The 18806-nt window shown below is 45.7% G+C and overlaps 2 protein-coding genes and 1 long non-coding RNA gene across 3 annotated transcripts in view; 1 reads left to right on the top strand and 2 right to left on the bottom strand.

Moving 5' to 3' along the window:
• LOC135560148 (uncharacterized) overlaps window positions 1-18806 on the top strand; it is a 630141-nt gene that overhangs the window by 447517 nt on the left and 163818 nt on the right. The gene's annotated exons all lie outside the window — the stretch shown is intronic.
• Window positions 73-10687, bottom strand: dnaja3b (DnaJ heat shock protein family (Hsp40) member A3b). Its single transcript, XM_065001331.1, has 11 exons — window positions 10442-10687; window positions 9858-9994; window positions 9554-9637; window positions 9090-9305; window positions 8072-8224; window positions 5239-5386; window positions 5022-5086; window positions 4559-4687; window positions 2915-3030; window positions 2431-2528; window positions 73-786 (listed from the first exon to the last, which is right to left on the bottom strand). The coding sequence occupies exons 1-11, from the start codon at window positions 10644-10646 to the stop codon at window positions 764-766; spliced, it is 1374 nt and encodes a 457-aa protein (XP_064857403.1). The 5' UTR covers window positions 10647-10687; the 3' UTR covers window positions 73-763.
• Window positions 11548-14149, bottom strand: LOC115116351 (GTPase IMAP family member 4-like). The gene is made up of 3 exons (XM_029644825.2): window positions 14035-14149; window positions 13581-13765; window positions 11548-13176 (listed from the first exon to the last, which is right to left on the bottom strand). Exons 1-3 carry the CDS (start codon window positions 14048-14050, stop codon window positions 12313-12315), a joined length of 1065 nt encoding a protein of 354 aa, XP_029500685.1. The 5' UTR covers window positions 14051-14149; the 3' UTR covers window positions 11548-12312.

Raw genomic sequence — 18806 nt, 5'->3', positions numbered from 1 at the left:
CTGTACTCCAGAAGGGTTTAGAGATGCACTGATACAACTACGATTATCAACTACATTTACCACAATTAAGCATTTTTATGTATGATGAAGTTGTATTTTATTAACCAAGTCTTGCACAGCTGTGTTGTCCCTTACACATACAACACCACAATGACAATACAACTAAATGCATCAGCCTTTATCAGACCACAACATGATGCCAATGGGTGTGTTCTAGACACATTCTGCACAGATTATACAAACACTCTCTTATGGATGTGGTTCCTGAGACACTTCTCCAGACCAGCCATTGTAAGATCAGGGCCCGTATTCATAAAGCGTCTCATAGTAGGAATGCTGATCTGGGATCAGTTTTGCCTCAGATTAAAATGAATGGACTACGGGGAACTGATCCTAGATCAGCACTCCTACTCTGAATACAGGTCCTGATCATCTGTGCAGAATTTGTGTATCTGAAACACACTCACTGAAAAGCTTTCTCAAATTATTGTCTTCGCTTCTCTTTGCAAATCTTCTCCTGTCCTCCTTGCTGATGTCCATTTTGAATCCCCTCCAGGTGAAATGAGTTTTTAGTTCCTCAACACCTGTGTCATTTGGGACTGAACAGTGTGTGGCAGGGCTTGGCTTTCTTGGTGGCCCGTTCCGTGTCTAAATGGATGATCTTACAACAAATCCAAACCCCTCAATTTCTCTCCCTCTATCCAGGCGGTAGGTGAGGGAGGGTAGTGAGCGGGACAGAGTGCCAATCGCTTACCGTCTCCCATTATTGTCCTGTTGATCTCTTACCTGGGGAGAGGAAATGGGGGGGAACGAGGTCAGACAAATGCTTCCAAAAGGGACTATATTAGCCAGGGTTGGTGGGAGACATCTACAGGTGTGAGGCTGGTTCTATAGAACAGGCCTAAGCAGAGGAATGAGCAGCAGGTATATCTAGACCTATATATTATCTACTATAGGACAGCCACACTGCAGGTTGGAGGAGTGATCTGTTAGAGTGTGTGTATTCTGACATTTTGCAGATTTAAAGCTAATTGTCTTGCAATTTTATTCATTTTGCCATGTCTAATGTATATTCGTGTGATGTATACTCCCTGACGACCCCTAGAGAGTGCCAACCCCACAGTTTGGGAACCACTGTACTATAGAACAGCCACACCGCAGGTTGGGAACCACTGTACTATAGGAACCACTGCACTATAGGACCCACTGTACTATAGGACCCACTGCACTATAGGAACCACTGCACTATAGGAACCACTGCACTATAGGAACCACTGCACTATAGGAACCACTGCACTATAGAACAGCCACACCACAGGTTGGGAACCACTGCACTATAGAACAGCCACACCGCAGGTTGGGAACCACTGCACTATAGAACAGCCACACCGCAGGTTGGGAACCACTGCACTATAGAACAGCCACACCGCAGGTTGGGAACCACTGCACTATAGAACAGCCACACCACAGGTTGGGAACCACTGCACTATAGAACAGCCACACCACAGGTTGGGAACCACTGCACTATAGAACAGCCACACCGCAGGTTGGGAACCACTGCACTATAGGAACCACTGTACTATAGGAACCACTGCACTATAGGAACCACTGCACTATAGGAACCACTGCACTATAGAACAGCCACACCACAGGTTGGGAACCACTGCACTATAGGAACCACTGCAGTATAAGAACCACTATACTATAGGAACCACTGTACTATAGGACAGCCACACTGCAGGTTGGGAACCACTGTACTATAGGAACCACTGCACTATAGGAACCACTATACTATAGGAACCACTATACTATAGGACAGCCACACCACAGGTTGGGAACCACTGTACTATAGGAACCACTGCAGTATAAGAACCACTATACTATAGGAACCACTGTACTATAGGACAGCCACACCGCAGGTTGGGAACCACTGTACTATAGGAACCACTCTACTATAGGAACCACTCTACTATAGGAACCACTCTACTATAGGACAGCCAAACCGCAGGTTGGAGAAGTGTATATGTTAGTGTGTGTGTATTCTGAAGGTATAGTATTCATGCTAGTCAGACTAACACACATTACACAGCTAGTGTTTAGGGTGTTGGGGGGTCCTACCTGAGGTGTGGCTGTCAGCTAAACATTTTCTTTATTTTGGAAAGGATTCCGCCCTCCTCTTCTTCATTCTTCTTCTCCTCCTGCCCCTCTGTTCTGCCCTGTCCTGCCCCAGACTCAGAGCTCTGACCACTCCTGCCCCCACCTGGACAAAAACAGGTACTACATGCATCAGCCCAAATACGACCCATGTTTGCATGTTTTAACACTTGTGTGCGTTTGAAATGTTTGTGTTTCCTTATTTGCTGTAATGTGATTTGTAGATTAAGTAAAGCATTTAGTATATAGTATAATTCCCAGGTATAAACAACCTACCTGTGGTAGCAGCAGTGACTCCGTTGACAGTCCCCTCCACGTCAGTCTCCTCCTCTGCATAACTCAGCAGCAGGGAGCGCTGTCGACGGGTTAACTTCCTACAGTGGTAGAAGACCAGAGGGAGGGTTAATAACACACTATTCTAACCGTGAAAAGGGGAAAGCAGCAGTCACACAAAACCATGCTAGATAGACAACAGGCAGAGTAATGTGAATGGGTCTGTGTTAACGTCAGACTCTCCACAAGATGGCGCTGACAGACACGCCACCCTGTTTCTCGTTCCTATGGGATCATGTGTGTATTACGTGTTTCATATTGTATTGTTAGGTATTACTGCACTGTTGGAGCTAGAAACACAAGCATTTTGCTTCTCTTTCGATAACATCTGTAAATCTGTGTATGTGACCAATAAAACTAGATTTGAGTGTGTTTCTGGGAGTGTGTGTCCCCGCACATGTCTGTGTGTGTGTTCTTTCTCTCTTACTTAGGTACTCTGATCTTGATGTGAACGTAGTGATCTCCATAACTATAGCTGTTCATCCTCTGGATCCCCTTTCCCTGAAGACGGATCTTCTGGTCGGCCTGGCAACCTGGAGGGATCTACAAAACAGAGGGCAGTGGTTCGGTCAATCCAGTCTCTTTTCACATCTGCCTTTGTGTCCAGCCAAGCCAAGTAGACCCTTCAGCTTGGACAAGCAAGACTAGGGTCAGTATAACGTGTATCTAATGTTATATATCCAGATGGTTGTCAGATTGACTAGGGTCAGTGTAATGTATCTAATGTTATATATCCAGATGGTTGTCAGATTGACTAGGGTCAGTGTAATGTATCTAATGTTATATATCCAGATGGTTGTCAGATTGACTAGGTCAGTGTAATGTATCTAATGTTATATATCCAGATGGTTGTCAGATTGACTAGGTCAGTGTAATGTATCTAATGTTATATATCCAGATGGTTGTCAGATTGACTAGGTCAGTGTAATGTATCTAATGTTATATATCCAGATGGTTGTCAGATTGACTAGGTCAGTGTAATGTATCTAATGTTATATATCCAGATGGTTGTCAGATTGACTAGGTCAGTGTAATGTATCTAATGTTATATATCCAGATGGTTGTCAGATTGACTAGGTCAGTGTAATGTATCTAATGTTATATATCCAGATGGTTGTCAGATTGACTAGGTCAGTGTAATGTATCTAATGTTATATATCCAGATGGTTGTCAGATTGACTAGGTCAGTGTAATGTATCTAATGTTATATATCCAGATGGTTGTCAGATTGACTAGGTCAGTGTAATGTATCTAATGTTATATATCCAGATGGTTGTCAGATTGACTAGGTCAGTGTAATGTATCTAATGTTATATATCCAGATGGTTGTCAGATTGACTAGGTCAGTGTAATGTATCTAATGTTATATATCCAGATGGTTGTCAGATTGACTAGGTCAGTGTAATGTATCTAATGTTATATATCCAGATGGTTGTCAGATTGACTAGGTCAGTGTAATGTATCTAATGTTATATATCCAGATGGTTGTCAGATTGACTAGGGTCAGTGTACCTCAGTATAACATGTATCTAATGTCATATTTCCAGATGGTTGTCAGATTGAAAGGTGTGGTAATGAAATACATACTGAACAAAATGACACAGAGTTCCTTTTCCCCTCCCTCACATGGATGCCTATGGTGTTGTAGAGTCCCTGTGCTCTAGCAGAGCCCCCCAGTATAGCCTGGCCTACAGAGATCTAACTCTTTCTCCCACCTGTATATCTATGGTGTTGTAGAGTCCCTGTGCTCTAGCAGAGCCCCCCAGAATAGCCTGGCCTACAGAGATCTAACTCTTTCTCCCACCTGTATATCTATGGTGTTGTAGAGTCCCTGTGCTCTAGCAGAGCCCCCCAGTATAGCCTGGCCTACAGAGATCTAACTCTTTCTCCCACCTGTATATCTATGGTGTTGTAGAGTCCCTGTGCTCTAGCAGAGCCCCCCAGTATAGCCTGGCCTACAGAGATCTAACTCTTTCTCCCACCTGTATATCTATGGTGTTGTAGAGTCCCTGTGCTCTAGCAGAGCCCCCCAGAATAGCCTGGGCTACAGAGATCTAACTCTTTCTCTCACCTGTATATCTATGGTGTTGTAGAGTCCCTGTGCTCTAGCAGAGCCCCCCAGAATAGCCTGGGCTACAGAGATGTGGACATCAGAGTGGATGTTGATCCCATCACGTCTGAACACTGGACTCCTCTGGACCTGGAGAGAAGGAGATACCGGACCATCAGAACCATCACAAATATAACTGTCATAATAAGTGTCTCACAAATGAGAAAAATACAATTGTTTCCCCAATGTTTTTTACATTGAATAGGTCTCCAGAATATTAGTAAGGCTTCAGGTGGGTCAGGCAAAGCCAAGCTGGATCATCAGAAACACAATCAATCAAACATGGACTGACATGAATAATACTTCAGATATCTACGCACCCAAACTCCCAAAGAGAAAGCAGAAGCATACTGTCGTATATCTGATGTCTGGGAGCTCAGTGAAGGGGAGGGTAAACAACTAGCTACATGCTGTCCACACTTACTCTAAATGTGATGTGGATTTCCTTCTTCCCCACTGGCATTCGTACAGTCTGTCCATTGTCTACTCCTGCAAGACACCAGTATAAAACAACATCAGTCCATGTCTGAAGTCAACCTGCATTTTCATCACATCATTGAACAATTGTCTCCTCGTATCATGGCCCAACCAGAGACACACACTGTCACTCAGTGTCTCTCTCTCACACCCCTCTCTCTCACCTGCGGGTACAGGCACGGTGACGGTCTGTCTCTGTTTGGTCTGCCCCGAGCCGCGACACATCACACAGGGCGTGGTCACGATGGAGCCCCGCCCACCACAGCGTCGACACGTAGAGCGCATCATGAAGGGACCGGTGTTTATAGACTCCTACAGGGGGCAGCACAGAGACCAACATTAAGATGATCAGACATTTTTAACATGGCTATTACTACACTATAATGATAATAAAGATGCCTTACGTTATGGGAGTGCGGATCAAAAGAGTTAAGCCCTGAAGTAAATGGAGTAGATAGTGAATTTAGAATGGCTACTGCCTCCCTGAGATGTCTGTTTTATAAAAGGGATACGGTCATGGTGGAGACAACCATGTAAAACATCAGGGCCTGTACTCAAAGTAGCAGTTCTGATCTAGGATCAGTTTCGCCTTTTAAATCATAATAAATCATTGTGTAACGCTTTGGGAATACAGGCCCTGGTCCCTGACGGCGACGGTAGGTTGACACCACTCACCATGCCGGTGCCGTTACAGTAGTGACAGTAGGTTGACACCACTCACCATGCCGGTGCCGTTACAGTAGTGACAGTAGGTTGACACCACTCACCATGCCGGTGCCGTTACAGTAGTGACAGTAGGTTGACACCGCTCACCATGCCGGTGCCGTTACAGTAGTGACAGTATGTTGACACCACTCACCATGCCGGTGCCGTTACAGTAGTGACAGTATGTTGACACCACTCCGGTGACATTACAGTAGTGACAGTAGGTTGACACCACTCACCATGCCGGTGCCGTTACAGTAGTGACAGTAGGTTGACACCGCTCACCATGCCGGTGCCGTTACAGTAGTGACAGTAGGTTGACACCACTCACCATGCCGGTGCCGTTACAGTAGTGACAGTAGGTTGACACCACTCCGGTGCTGTTACAGTAGTGACAGTAGGTTGACACCACTCACCATGCCGGTGCCGTTACAGTAGTGACAGTAGGTTGACACCACTCACCATGCCGGTGCCGTTACAGTAGTGACAGTATGTTGACACCACTCACCATGCCGGTGCCGTTACAGTAGTGACAGTAGGTTGACACCACTCACCATGCCGGTGCCGTTACAGTAGTGACAGTATGTTGACACCACTCCGGTGACATTACAGTAGTGACAGTAGGTTGACACCACTCACCATGCCGGTGCCGTTACAGTAGTGACAGTAGGTTGACACCACTCACCATGCCGGTGCCGTTACAGTAGTGACAGTAGGTTGACACCACTCACCATGCCGGTGCCGTTACAGTAGTGACAGTAGGTTGACACCACTCACCATGCCGGTGCCGTTACAGTAGTGACAGTAGGTTGACACCACTCACCATGCCGGTGCCGTTACAGTAGTGACAGTAGGTTGACACCACTCACCATGCCGGTGCCTTTACAGTAGTGACAGTATGTTGACACCGCTCACCATGCCGGTGCCTTTACGGTAGTGACAGTATGTTGACACCACTCCGGTGCCGTTACGGTAGTGACAGTAGGTTGACACCACTCACCATGCCGGTGCCATTACAGTAGTGACAGTAGGTTGACACCACTCACCATGCCGGTGCCGTTACAGTAGTGACAGTATGTTGACACCACTCACCATGCCGGTGCCGTTACAGTAGTGACAGTAGGTTGACACCACTCACCATGCCGGTGCCGTTACAGTAGTGACAGTAGGTTGACACCACTCACCATGCCGGTGCCGTTACAGTAGTGACAGTATGTTGACACCACTCACCATGCCGGTGCCGTTACAGTAGTGACAGTATGTTGACACCACTCACCATGCCGGTGCCGTTACAGTAGTGACAGTATGTTGACACCACTCACCATGCCGGTGCCGTTACAGTAGTGACAGTAGGTTGACACCACTCACCATGCCGGTGCCGTTACAGTAGTGACAGTATGTTGACACCACTCCGGTGACATTACAGTAGTGACAGTAGGTTGACACCACTCACCATGCCGGTGCCGTTACAGTAGTGACAGTAGGTTGACACCACTCACCATGCCGGTGCCGTTACAGTAGTGACAGTAGGTTGACACCACTCACCATGCCGTTACAGTAGTGACAGTAGGTTGACACCACTCACCATGCCGGTGCCGTTACAGTAGTGACAGTAGGTTGACACCGCTCACCATGCCGGTGCCTTTACAGTAGTGACAGTATGTTGACACCACTCACCATGCCGGTGCCTTTACGGTAGTGACAGTATGTTGACACCACTCCGGTGCCGTTACAGTAGTGACAGTAGGTTGACACCACTCACCATGCCGGTGCCATTACAGTAGTGACAGTAGGTTGACACCACTCACCATGCCGGTGCTCACCATGCCGGTGCCGTTACAGTAGTGACAGTAGTGACAGTATGTTGACACCACTCACCATGCCGGTGCCGTTACAGTAGTGACAGTAGGTTGACACCACTCACCATGCCGGTGCCGTTACAGTAGTGACAGTAGGTTGACACCACTCACCATGCCGGTGCCGTTACAGTAGTGACAGTAGGTTGACACCACTCACCATGCCGGTGCCGTTACAGTAGTGACAGTATGTTGACACCACTCACCATGCCGGTGCCGTTACAGTAGTGACAGTATGTTGACACCACTCACCATGCCGGTGCCGTTACAGTAGTGACAGTAGGTTGACACCACTCACCATGCCGGTGCCGTTACAGTAGTGACAGTATGTTGACACCACTCACCATGCCGGTGCCGTTACAGTAGTGACAGTAGGTTGACACCACTCACCATGCCGGTGCCGTTACAGTAGTGACAGTAGGTTGACACCACTCACCATGCCGGTGCCGTTACAGTAGTGACAGTGCTGGACCTTGGTTCCTGGCTCGCTACCTTTACCGTCACATCTCTGACAGGCATCGTCCAGGTTCACTGTCATCTCCTTGTTCACTCCCTTAGCTGCCTGGGTGAACGTCAGCTCCATCACAAACTGAGAGAGAGAGGGAGGGAACAGAGAGACAGGAAAGGGGAGAGAGAGGGAGGGAACAGAGAGACAGGAAAGGGGAGAGAGAGGGAGGGAACAGAGAGACAGGAAAGGGGAGAGAGAGGGAGGGAACAGAGAGACAGGAAAGGGGAGAGAGAAGGAGGGAACAGAGAGACAGGAAAGGGGAGAGAGAAGGAGGGAACAGAGAGACAGGAAAGGGGAGAGAGAGAGGGAGGGAACAGAGAGACAGTAAAGGGGGAGAGAGAGGGAGGGAACAGAGAGACAGGAAAGGGGAGAGAGAGGGAGGGAACAGAGAGACAGGAAAGGGGAGAGAGAAGGAGGGAACAGAGAGACAGGAAAGGGGAGAGAGAGGGAGGGAACAGAGAGACAGGAAAGGGGAGAGAGAGGGAGGGAACAGAGAGACAGTAAAGGGGAGAGAGAGGGAGGGAACAGAGAGACAGGAAAGGGGAGAGAGAGGGAGGGAACAGAGAGACAGGAAAGGGGAGAGCGAGGGAGGGAACAGAAAGACAGGAAAGGGGAGAGCGAGGGAGGGAACAGAGAGGGAGGGAACAGAGAGACAGGAAAGGGGAGAGAGAGGGAGGGAACAGAGAGACAGGAAAGGGGAGAGCGAGGGAGGGAACAGAGAGACAGGAAAGGGGAGAGCGAGGGAGGGAACAGAGAGACAGGAAAGGGGAGAGAGTGGGAGGGAACAGAGAGACAGGAAAGGGGAGAGAGAGGGAGGGAACAGAGAGACAGGAAAGGGGAGAGAGAGGGAGGGAACAGAGAGGGAGGGAACAGAGAGGGAGGGAACAGAATCATGAAACTTGTTATAACCGGGTTATTAATCTGTTATAACATGTTATAACCACACCTCTGGCCTCTGTTCAAACATGCTGTTGAAGTCTCCGAAACCCTGCGCTCCTGTGAACTCCCCGAAGATCTTCCTGAACATTTCCTCTGGGTCGACGCTGGCCCCCCCGGCCCTCCAGTACTGCTGTCCCCCCGCCCCCCCTCCCGCCTGGCTGGGGTCGAAGCCTGCCGCTCCGTACGTGTCATACTGCTTCCTCTTGACCTCGTCACTCAGCACCTTGGGGGAACAGCATCAGGAACAATATCCCAGTCATTGATAAGGGGTTGTGTGTCACTGTCAATCTACAGATAATATAGAAGAGACTAGAAGTTGCTCAAATAGGTACAGATCTAGGGTCAGCTCATCAGATCCTATGCCTGGCTTGGTAGAGCATTTTGATATATTGGAAATGTAATTATTGGCCAGTCGAAAACATGCAGGACTTGAATTTGTAGAATTAGGCCAGGGACCAATTGAATGCCTACCTCGTAGGCTTCTGCCAGCTTGGCAAACTTCTCCTTGGCCTGAGGGTCATCCTGGTTGGTGTCTGGGTGGTACTTCTTAGCCATCTGGAATAGGATACACCAATGGTATTATATAGCCTACCCAGCTGATTTCACTGGACAAGGCCATGTACTATTTCAATGTTTACAAATGAAGTTTGAATCAATGTTCATGAACATTCTAGAACTCCATAATGACAACAGTCTAGGCCTATATTTCTGCAACAACAACCCACACAGCAACAGAGCTACAGGTGCAGGCTCTCCTAATAGACAACCCTCTCACCTGATAGTAGGCTTTCTTGATCTCTTTCTGAGTGGCTGTGCGAGGCACCCCCAGAACATCATACAAGTCCTGTTTGTTAGCTGAGGAGCAGCTGGTGTGGAAGGAGTGACTACTGCTGACATGGGGGGACCTCAGTCCTGTGGAGAGAAGGAGATATGAGCTGCGTCAAAGAGCCATAACTCCTGTCCTTCTATTGAAGCAGAGCATTCTGGGTAATGGTGTTTGGCATGTCTGTGTTAGACATAGCTAACTAGCTCGACAAATAATGAGAATAATGCATTTCGAAGTGTACTGTACTAGCTAGCTATACGGACTCGCTAATTAGTAGTTAACTACCAGTGCAGACACTGTAGATTGTGTCATGTACATATTGTGCTTGAGGACAGTTAACGTTACATCATGCACGTCCAGCTACTGCACATTGTTGTTGCAGCTGTACCGACCAAGTGTCGAATGTCTGATCGCGACATGAAAACACAAAAACGACATTTACAGAATGATTGACAAAACAAATATCTTTCTATAGCAACAAACTACTACCTAGGTTCACTGACACCAACTCCAGACAGTCCTTCCTCTCTCACCTGTGAGTCTCAATGTCACTGCATTTTCAGGTCTCAAACAGCCAAAGTCGCCCCCTATCCTGCACCGTTGTATCCCCAAGATCGCCGTGGCACAGGTTTCTCCATGTCTAGCCGAGGCAAGCAGCGACCAAGCCCGACGGTGGCCAGAAGACAGTCCTACAGAGTTGAGTAAACGTGCATTGCAGATAGCCACTAAGGACGCCATCTTTGCATCGCTACAGAGGCCGGCGGTGCACTGCGCATGTGCGGGATATAGGATATATATTGGACACCGCATCTCAGTGCAAGAGGCGTCACTGCAGTACCTGGTTTGATCAAGGCTGCATCACTTCCGGTCGTGTAGGCCGTCATTGTAAATAAGAATTTGTTCTTAATAACTGACTTGCCTAGTTAAATAATGGTAAAATAAAACATATAAAGGTACAGGTCAGAGGGGCAAGGCAAGCACTGAGATACAATGTTTTATTTCTATGATTATTTGCATCTTTCTAAGTGATTATGGATGTGCAGTATTGTTTTGCTATTATTTGGATTAATCTTTATTGAATTCAAGTTCAGCATGGTAAGCATATGATTAATGAATGAATGATACGTGGTAAAGTTATTTGTTTATTCTCTAGTCCTATGATGACAAATATTATATCACAGTGCCATCCGTTTTGTCACCAAAGCACCTTATACCACCCACCACTGCGACTTGTATGCTCTAGTCGGCTGGCCCTCGCTACATATTCGTCGCCAGACCCACTGGCTCCAGGTCATCTACAAGTCCATGCTAGGTAAAGCTCCGCCTTATCTCAGTTCACTGGTCACGATGGCAACACCCATCCGTAGCACGCGCTCCAGCAGGTGTATCTCACTGATCATCCCTAAAGCCAACACCTCATTTGGCCGCCTTTCGTTCCAGTACTCTGCTGCCTGTGACTGGAACGAACTGCAAAAATCGCTGAAGTTGGAGACTTTTATCTCCCTCACCAACTTCAAACATCAGCTATCCGAGCAGCTAACCGATCGCTGCAGCTGTACATAGTCTATTGGTAAATAGCCCACCCATTTTCACCTACCTCATTCCCATACTGTTTTTATACTGTTTAAAAAAAAAAAAGATGTACTTTTCTGCTCTTTTGCACACCAATATCTCTACCTGTACATGACCACCTGATCATTTATCACTCCAGTGTTAATCTGCAAAATTGTATTATTCGCCTACCTCCTCATGCCTTTTGCACACATTGTATATAGACTGCCCATTTTTTTTTTCTACTGTGTTATTGACTTGTTAATTGTTTACTCCATGTGTAACTCTGTGTTGTCTGTTCACACTGCTATGCTTTATCTTGGCCAGGTCGCAGTTGCAAATGAGAACTTGTTCTCAACTAGCCTACCTGGTTAAATAAAGGTGAAATACATTTTTTTTATTTTTTTTTAACAGTTAATCATGCAACAACCTGACACACTATATCATCAACATTCATTGATTTGTTTAAAATGCATCATAGAATGTCATCCATAAAAAATAATGTATTAAATTAATGTAGCCAATAGCTAGAATCTATAGATAATTTCCAGCACCCTTTTAATCACATGTTCCTTTCCTCCAAGCTCCTCTCCTCTTTTTCCTGATATTCCCCAACTTCTGCATCATTCCTTTAAACTGTTGACCCATGTCAAACCCTCCCTCCGTGCTTCCCTCTGGAATCTCACTCTCCCTCATCCCCCTTTCCTGCCCCCTTCACAAACTCCTTCCCTCCCTTCTCTTTCCTGTCCCCTTCACAAACTCCTTCCCTCCCTTCTCTTACCTGTCCCCTTCACAAACTCCTTCCCTCCCTTCTCTTACCTGTCCCCTTCACAAACTCCTTCCCTCCCTTCTCTTACCTGTCCCCTCTCTTCTCTGTCTTTTTCATGTAGTTTTTCAGTCTTTCTAGCTGTTCCCTGAAGTTCTGAAGCTCCCACTCTTCTTCTCCCTTCTCCCGACACATCTGTCTATGCTTGTGTTTCTGATTGGTAACCATTTCATCCACCATCCTCCCCAACTCCTCCCTAAACCTCTGCACGTCCTCTCTGCTCTTATGGTCCTCCTCGACTGCTCTCACTCTTTTTAGGGCAAGCTTGTCAACTAACCTGTCCAACTCATATATAAAGCTCAGCGCCTCGACCTCCATGCCACTGTCTCTTTCTTTCTCCATCTGCTTCAACAAGAGCTCATCTTGAAGCCTCGCTAGCTTCTCTCTGAAGATCCTGTGTTCCAAATTCTCCACATTCACTTGCATTCTCTCCCTTTCATTGATCCTTTCCTTAAGTCTGATAAAGCCATCCAATAGGCCCTTAAGCTGCTCCCTAAACTCCACCAATAGCGGTTGAGCTTCTTGGTGCATCTCCACGGTGTAGCAGGGGTCTGTGCCCTGATCCAAAATGGAGTCGACCTTCCCCAGTAACCCTGTGACTTCCAGCTCTTTACCAATGCTCTTTGGGCAGACGTGAAAACGTCCCCCGCACTCCTCAATCAGCCTCTTGGCCTCTCTCTCCTTCAGTAGATCCTCAAGACTATCCTTCTGCTCCAGCTCGTAGGTAAAGAGGACCTGAGTGAAGCCATGGGCCTTCTCTCCGAACATCCTTCGGATGCATTGAGCCCCTCTTCTCTCCTGCTCTGTGAGATGACCCAACGGCGCCACCAGGAGGAAAGAGTGGATCCCCTTGGAACACTCAGACAGGGACAGACACTCCATAGCCCAGTCCTGTAGATAAGTTGTCACAATTTATTTGAAGTGCCTTTCACAGTGGGTAAATCTCAATGATATTTCCTTTATTCCTCACGTCCTCCCTCCTTGTCTCCTTCTCAAAGCAGATTGAAGCAGAAGATCTGGTGTTCCTCCAATGTATTTTCAGAACGAGGCAAGGGGATGTGACAGGTGGAATCAAGGATGTACAATTGAGATTCCCCCAGTCTCAACACACTCTACAGAGAAAAACATAAATAAGAACAAGAAACAACAACAGAGAAATCCAAAACAGACAAACAGCAGACACAAAAACATGGGTCCTTGCTATCTGGGATCCTTGGGACGTGTGTCAAGGCAGACACAAGCACAGCATGACAAGGCAGACACAAGCACAGCAGACGATGCCACACCACACTCACCTGTAGCGCCCCCTGGCTCTGGGTGGTGGTTACTGCACCAGGCATGTTTACCACAGAGAGGGGGCGTCCTGAGATGGTGCCTGTAGTAACCCAGAGTCTGGTGGTCCCCAGGGGCTTCTCTTCGCCTCCTTCCAGGGCAGCCCATGATATAGCTCCAGGGTTGCCGATGACAACCAATGTACGTTCTGGACACAAAAGAGGGAAGGATTTAGTGCTATTAAGGATGGAATATTATACAAGTTGTCTGCCAGGGGTAATCTGAACACTGTTTAGACTTGACTTTTACACATTAAAAACATAAAGCAAACATTATAATGGTTGTCAGCTTGTGTACGATACATTGTCAACATAAGTCTGAGCCAAGGAAAGAGCATGCCGTTTTGACTAGGCCAGTAATCGTGTGCATCTTATATCTTTATATTTAGAGCAAAATAATATACAGAACTAAACTCACCAGATGGGTTTTTCATATTGAATCAACCAAACCACATTCACTTCAAATGCCCCTTCAACTACCTTTTACCAGCAGTTCTCAAGTACTGACAGGTTTTTGACGTCTCGCCTAGGAATCTGTACTTTGTACAATGGCAGTAATATAAAACATGAATAGCAGTAATATAAAACATGAATGTTTTGTATAAATCTGGCCAATCAACGACTTGGGGCAATAAACAGCCAAAGGCATAAATGAGTAAACCTTTAGGTAAAATATTTTCAGATGTGATAAAAGCAAACAGGTTGACTATAGCTGTTTGGTGAGAAAGATTTGATACTTTCAATGAAACCAAAGGTCTTGGACATGAAGCTTAATGCTGTTTTGAAATTGTGCTTTAAGAGGACACTGGTTATGGTAACAAGCGGATCAGTTAAAAAATGGTCTTACTGTAATATCTAAACCAAAGAGTCCTTTCTGGGCATGGTGGCTCTAATCCAGGCTGGTGGGAGGAGCTATAGGAGGACAGGCTCATGTCCGATTCATGCACTCATGCACTTATCAAGAAAATATGCCTGGTCATCCCTACTGCCTCTGATCTGGTGGGTTCACTAAACACAAATGGTTTGTTTGTAAATGATGTCTGTGTTGGAGTGTGCCGCTGGCTATCCGTAAATTTAAAAAAAATACAAATAAAATTGGTTTAAGGAATTTGAAATGATTTATACTTTAAGTTTTGATACTTAAGTATATTTAAGCAACACATTTAAAACGAAATACTTTTAGACTTTTACTCAAGTAGTATTTTACTGGGTGACTTTTATTTTTATTTGAGTGATTTACAACAGGTACAACAGAGCCCTTAACCAACAACGCATTTTTAAGAAAATACCTAAAAAAAAGTAAGAGATAAGATTAACAAATAATTAAAGAGCAGCAGTAAATAACAATAGCGGGGCTCTATACAGGGGGTATCGGTATAGAGTCAATGTGCAATGGTGCACTGGTGTTGAGATAATTGAGGTAATATGTACATGTAGGTAGAGTTATTAAAGTGACTATGATAGATAATAACAGAGTGCAGCAGCAGCCTGTTGTATTCGGCACATGTGACAAATACAATTTGATTTGAGAACTTTTTTCACCACTGCTCTAAATGTACTGAATGCTCTTCCTTGTTTTCAACTCACTGTCACCTCCCATTCCAAACACTAGATGGCGATACTTTGCCACAAATAATCCATCCCAGTCAAAACCAATGCTATTGACAATGACCTAAAATACCGCAGATCCATGTGACAATGCTGCAGACCTTTTCCCACAACCTGTAAAATGATCCTGCCAATAACAGACAACCTTGACGTGAAGCAGCCTCACATCTAAACTCAAGATGGGGGCCCGTCACCATGGCAACCATCACATTTAATCCAATCTAATCTCACCATGGATTTGACTGCACGGAATGGACATAAGGCCAGTGAAGGGATGAGGGGTGAAAGGTCAACAAAAGAAGACACAGATAGATAATAGGTCTGTGATATCTGCAATCCTTGGGATGGCCGTACCCATTGAAATTTATATTTAAAAGGTTAGGGTAAAGGTAGGGGTTAAGGTTTAGGGTAGGGACGTCTCAAGGATCCTGGATAGCACTCACCACAGATAATAGGGGGAGAATTACATTGTCCCATCTGCAGTGAGAGGTCAAGATCAGGTCAGACCGTGTTTTGTGTAGTTGTAAGATGGACCACTACTGAGCAGACTGACCAGTCGAGTTTGATATTGACATGATATTGATAAGGACTGAAAGGTGCTAGGTTTGGGTTGGGCTGTCTCCTGAAAAGAGAAGAAGACTATTCACTCACTGTTTGAGTTCTGGTAGCAAATGTGTGTATTCAGATTTTTTTATATTATATTATTTAAATACCTTTATTCTGTGGAAGTTTGTTGGGTGTGCATTGCATAGAGATCTTTTTACACCATGTTATTTTGAACTATCAGCTTGGGCCGTCTTCTCCTATTCACTAACACCACCAGTAAAGTGCTGCGCATTGGCATGAGAAGTAGCAAGTAAGACTCTGAAAGGGATTTCAGAGGAATATATGTCACGATCATGTCAGTGAAAGAGAGAGGTTGTTGAGTAGATGTCACTTGTGATGTGACAAGAGATGAAAGAAAGTTAAACTTCCTTTCTTTCTTTTTTCTCCCTCGCTTCCCTCCCTCTCCCTCTCCCTCTCTCTCTCTCCCTCTGCCATTCCCCTCCATCTCCAAGGCAACCTGCTAAATAGCATCCCAGCTGGGCCTGTCTTGGTGGAATGCACTTTTCAGGAGACGTCTGACATTGGCCACGGACTACTGTAAATATCACACTGAACAACAGGCACAGATTGAGCAACTCTTTAACTCTATCCCCACCATGTTGTGTCTTTAATGCTACAACAAGCAGAATGTTTGGCTGTGTTTAACTCTATCCCCACCATGTTGTGTCTTTAATGCTACAACAAGCAGAATGTTTGGCTGTGTTTAACTCTATCCCCACCATGTTGTGTCTTTAATGCTACAACAAGCAGAATGTTTGGCTGTGTTTAACTCTATCCTCACCATGTTGTGTCTTTAATGCTACAACCAGCAGAATGTTTGGCTGTGTTTAACTCTATCCCCACCATGTTGTGTCTTTAATGCTACAACCAGCAGAATGTTTGGCTGTGTTTAACTCTATCCTCACCATGTTGTGTCTTTAATGCTACAACCAGCAGAATGTTTGGCTGTGTTTAACTCTATCCCCACCATGTTGTGTCTTTAATGCTACAACCAGCATAATGTTTGGCTGTGTTTAACTCTATCCTCACCATGTTGTGTCTTTAATGCTACAACCAGCAGAATGTTTGGCTGTGTTTAACTCTATCCCCACCATGTTGTGTCTTTAATGCTACAACCAGCATAATGTTTGGCTGTGTTTAACTCTATCCCCACCATGTTGTGTCTTTAATGCTACAACCAGCAGAATGTTTGGCTGTGTTTAACTCTATCCCCACCATGTTGTGTCTTTAATGCTACAACCAGCATAATGTTTGGCTGTGTTTAACTCTATCCCCACCATGTTGTGTCTTTAATGCTACAACCAGCATAATGTTTGGCTGTGTTTAACTCTATCCCCACCATGTTGTGTCTTTAATGCTACAACCAGCATAATGTTTGGCTGTGTTTAACTCTATCCCCACCATGTTGTGTCTTTAATGCTACAACCAGCATAATGTTTGGCTGTGTTTAACTCTATCCTCACCATGTTGTGTCTTTAATGCTACAACAAGCAGAATGTTTGGCTGTGTTTAACTCTATCCCCACCATGTTGTGTCTTTAATGCTACAACCAGCAGAATGTTTGGCTGTGTTTAACTCTATCCCCACCATGTTGTGTCTTTAATGCTACAACAAGCAGAATGTTTGGCTGTGTTTAACTCTATCCCCACCATGTTGTGTCTTTAATGCTACAACCAGCAGAATGTTTGGCTGTGTTTAACTCTATCCTCACCATGTTGTGTCTTTAATGCTACAACCAGCAGAATGTTTGGCTGTGTTTAACTCTATCCCCACCATGTTGTGTCTTTAATGCTACAACCAGCAGAATGTTTGGCTGTGTTTAACTCTATCCTCACCATGTTGTGTCTTTAATGCTACAACAAGCAGAATGTTTGGCTGTGTTTAACTCTATCCCCACCATGTTGTGTCTTTAATGCTACAACAAGCAGAATGTTTGGCTGTGTTTAACTCTATCCCCACCATGTTGTGTCTTTAATGCTACAACCAGCAGAATGTTTGGCTGTGTTTAACTCTATCCTCACCATGTTGTGTCTTCAATGCTACAACCAGCAGAATGTTTGGCTGTGTTTAACTCTATCCTCACCATGTTGTGTCTTCAATGCTACAACCAGCAGAATGTTTGGCTGTGTTTAACTCTATCCCCACCATGTTGTGTCTTTAATGCTACAACCAGCAGAATGTTTGGCTGTGTTTAACTCTATCCCCACCATGTTGTGTCTTTAATGCTACAACCAGCAGAATGTTTGGCTGTGTTTAACTCTATCCCCACCATGTTGTGTCTTTAATGCTACAACCAGCAGAATGTTTGGCTGTGTTTAACTCTATCCCCACCATGTTGTGTCTTCAATGCAATCTATAAGATATAGTGTATTATCTGTTAGGTTGGAATCAGGGTGTTTCTCTCACCAAAACCTGGTACTTCTGGATGTAGGCCTATAACTGGTTCTGTTTGGGAAACTGTTGAGAATGTTCAACTGTTGTGGGTAAATGCATGGGGTCAAGGGTTTGGGAATTGGGACGGGTCAGTTGAGCTGGGGGCTGGGCCGGCTGGGTTGCCACTCACTCCGATCCATATTCTCCCCGTCCCTCCGCTCTCCGCCAGTCATTAGCCTACACCCCACTGTGATGTCATAAAGAGCCAGCGGAGTTCAAAGCGTCGGCGGGGAGGGTTCAGCCCTGAACGTTCCATCAACCCTGTGGTTGACTGTTGCTTGTAATGACCGTGTTTGGGGTAATGAATGGCGGCAGTAAACGGCCATACATCATTCTCTCTGTGACAGAGGGCAGCCCAGCTATCCATAACCTCAGGGCCTAAGCTACATGGGAAAACACTGGTGACCCAGACTACTCTATGCAGCCTAAATGAAGGGTGATACTGTAACATGTGTGAGCACGTGTACTGGGGTTTATTCACTAGGGACCAAACAGAGCCAAGCAAAAGCAAACAGATCGAAACAGGGTGGGACCTATCTGATT

Source organism: Oncorhynchus nerka, linkage group LG15, assembly GCF_034236695.1.
Source record: "Oncorhynchus nerka isolate Pitt River linkage group LG15, Oner_Uvic_2.0, whole genome shotgun sequence".
NCBI classification, from domain to species: domain Eukaryota; kingdom Metazoa; phylum Chordata; class Actinopteri; order Salmoniformes; family Salmonidae; genus Oncorhynchus; species Oncorhynchus nerka.
Note: the sequence above shows the minus strand (reverse complement) of the source record. Positions and strands in the feature narration are given on the sequence as shown.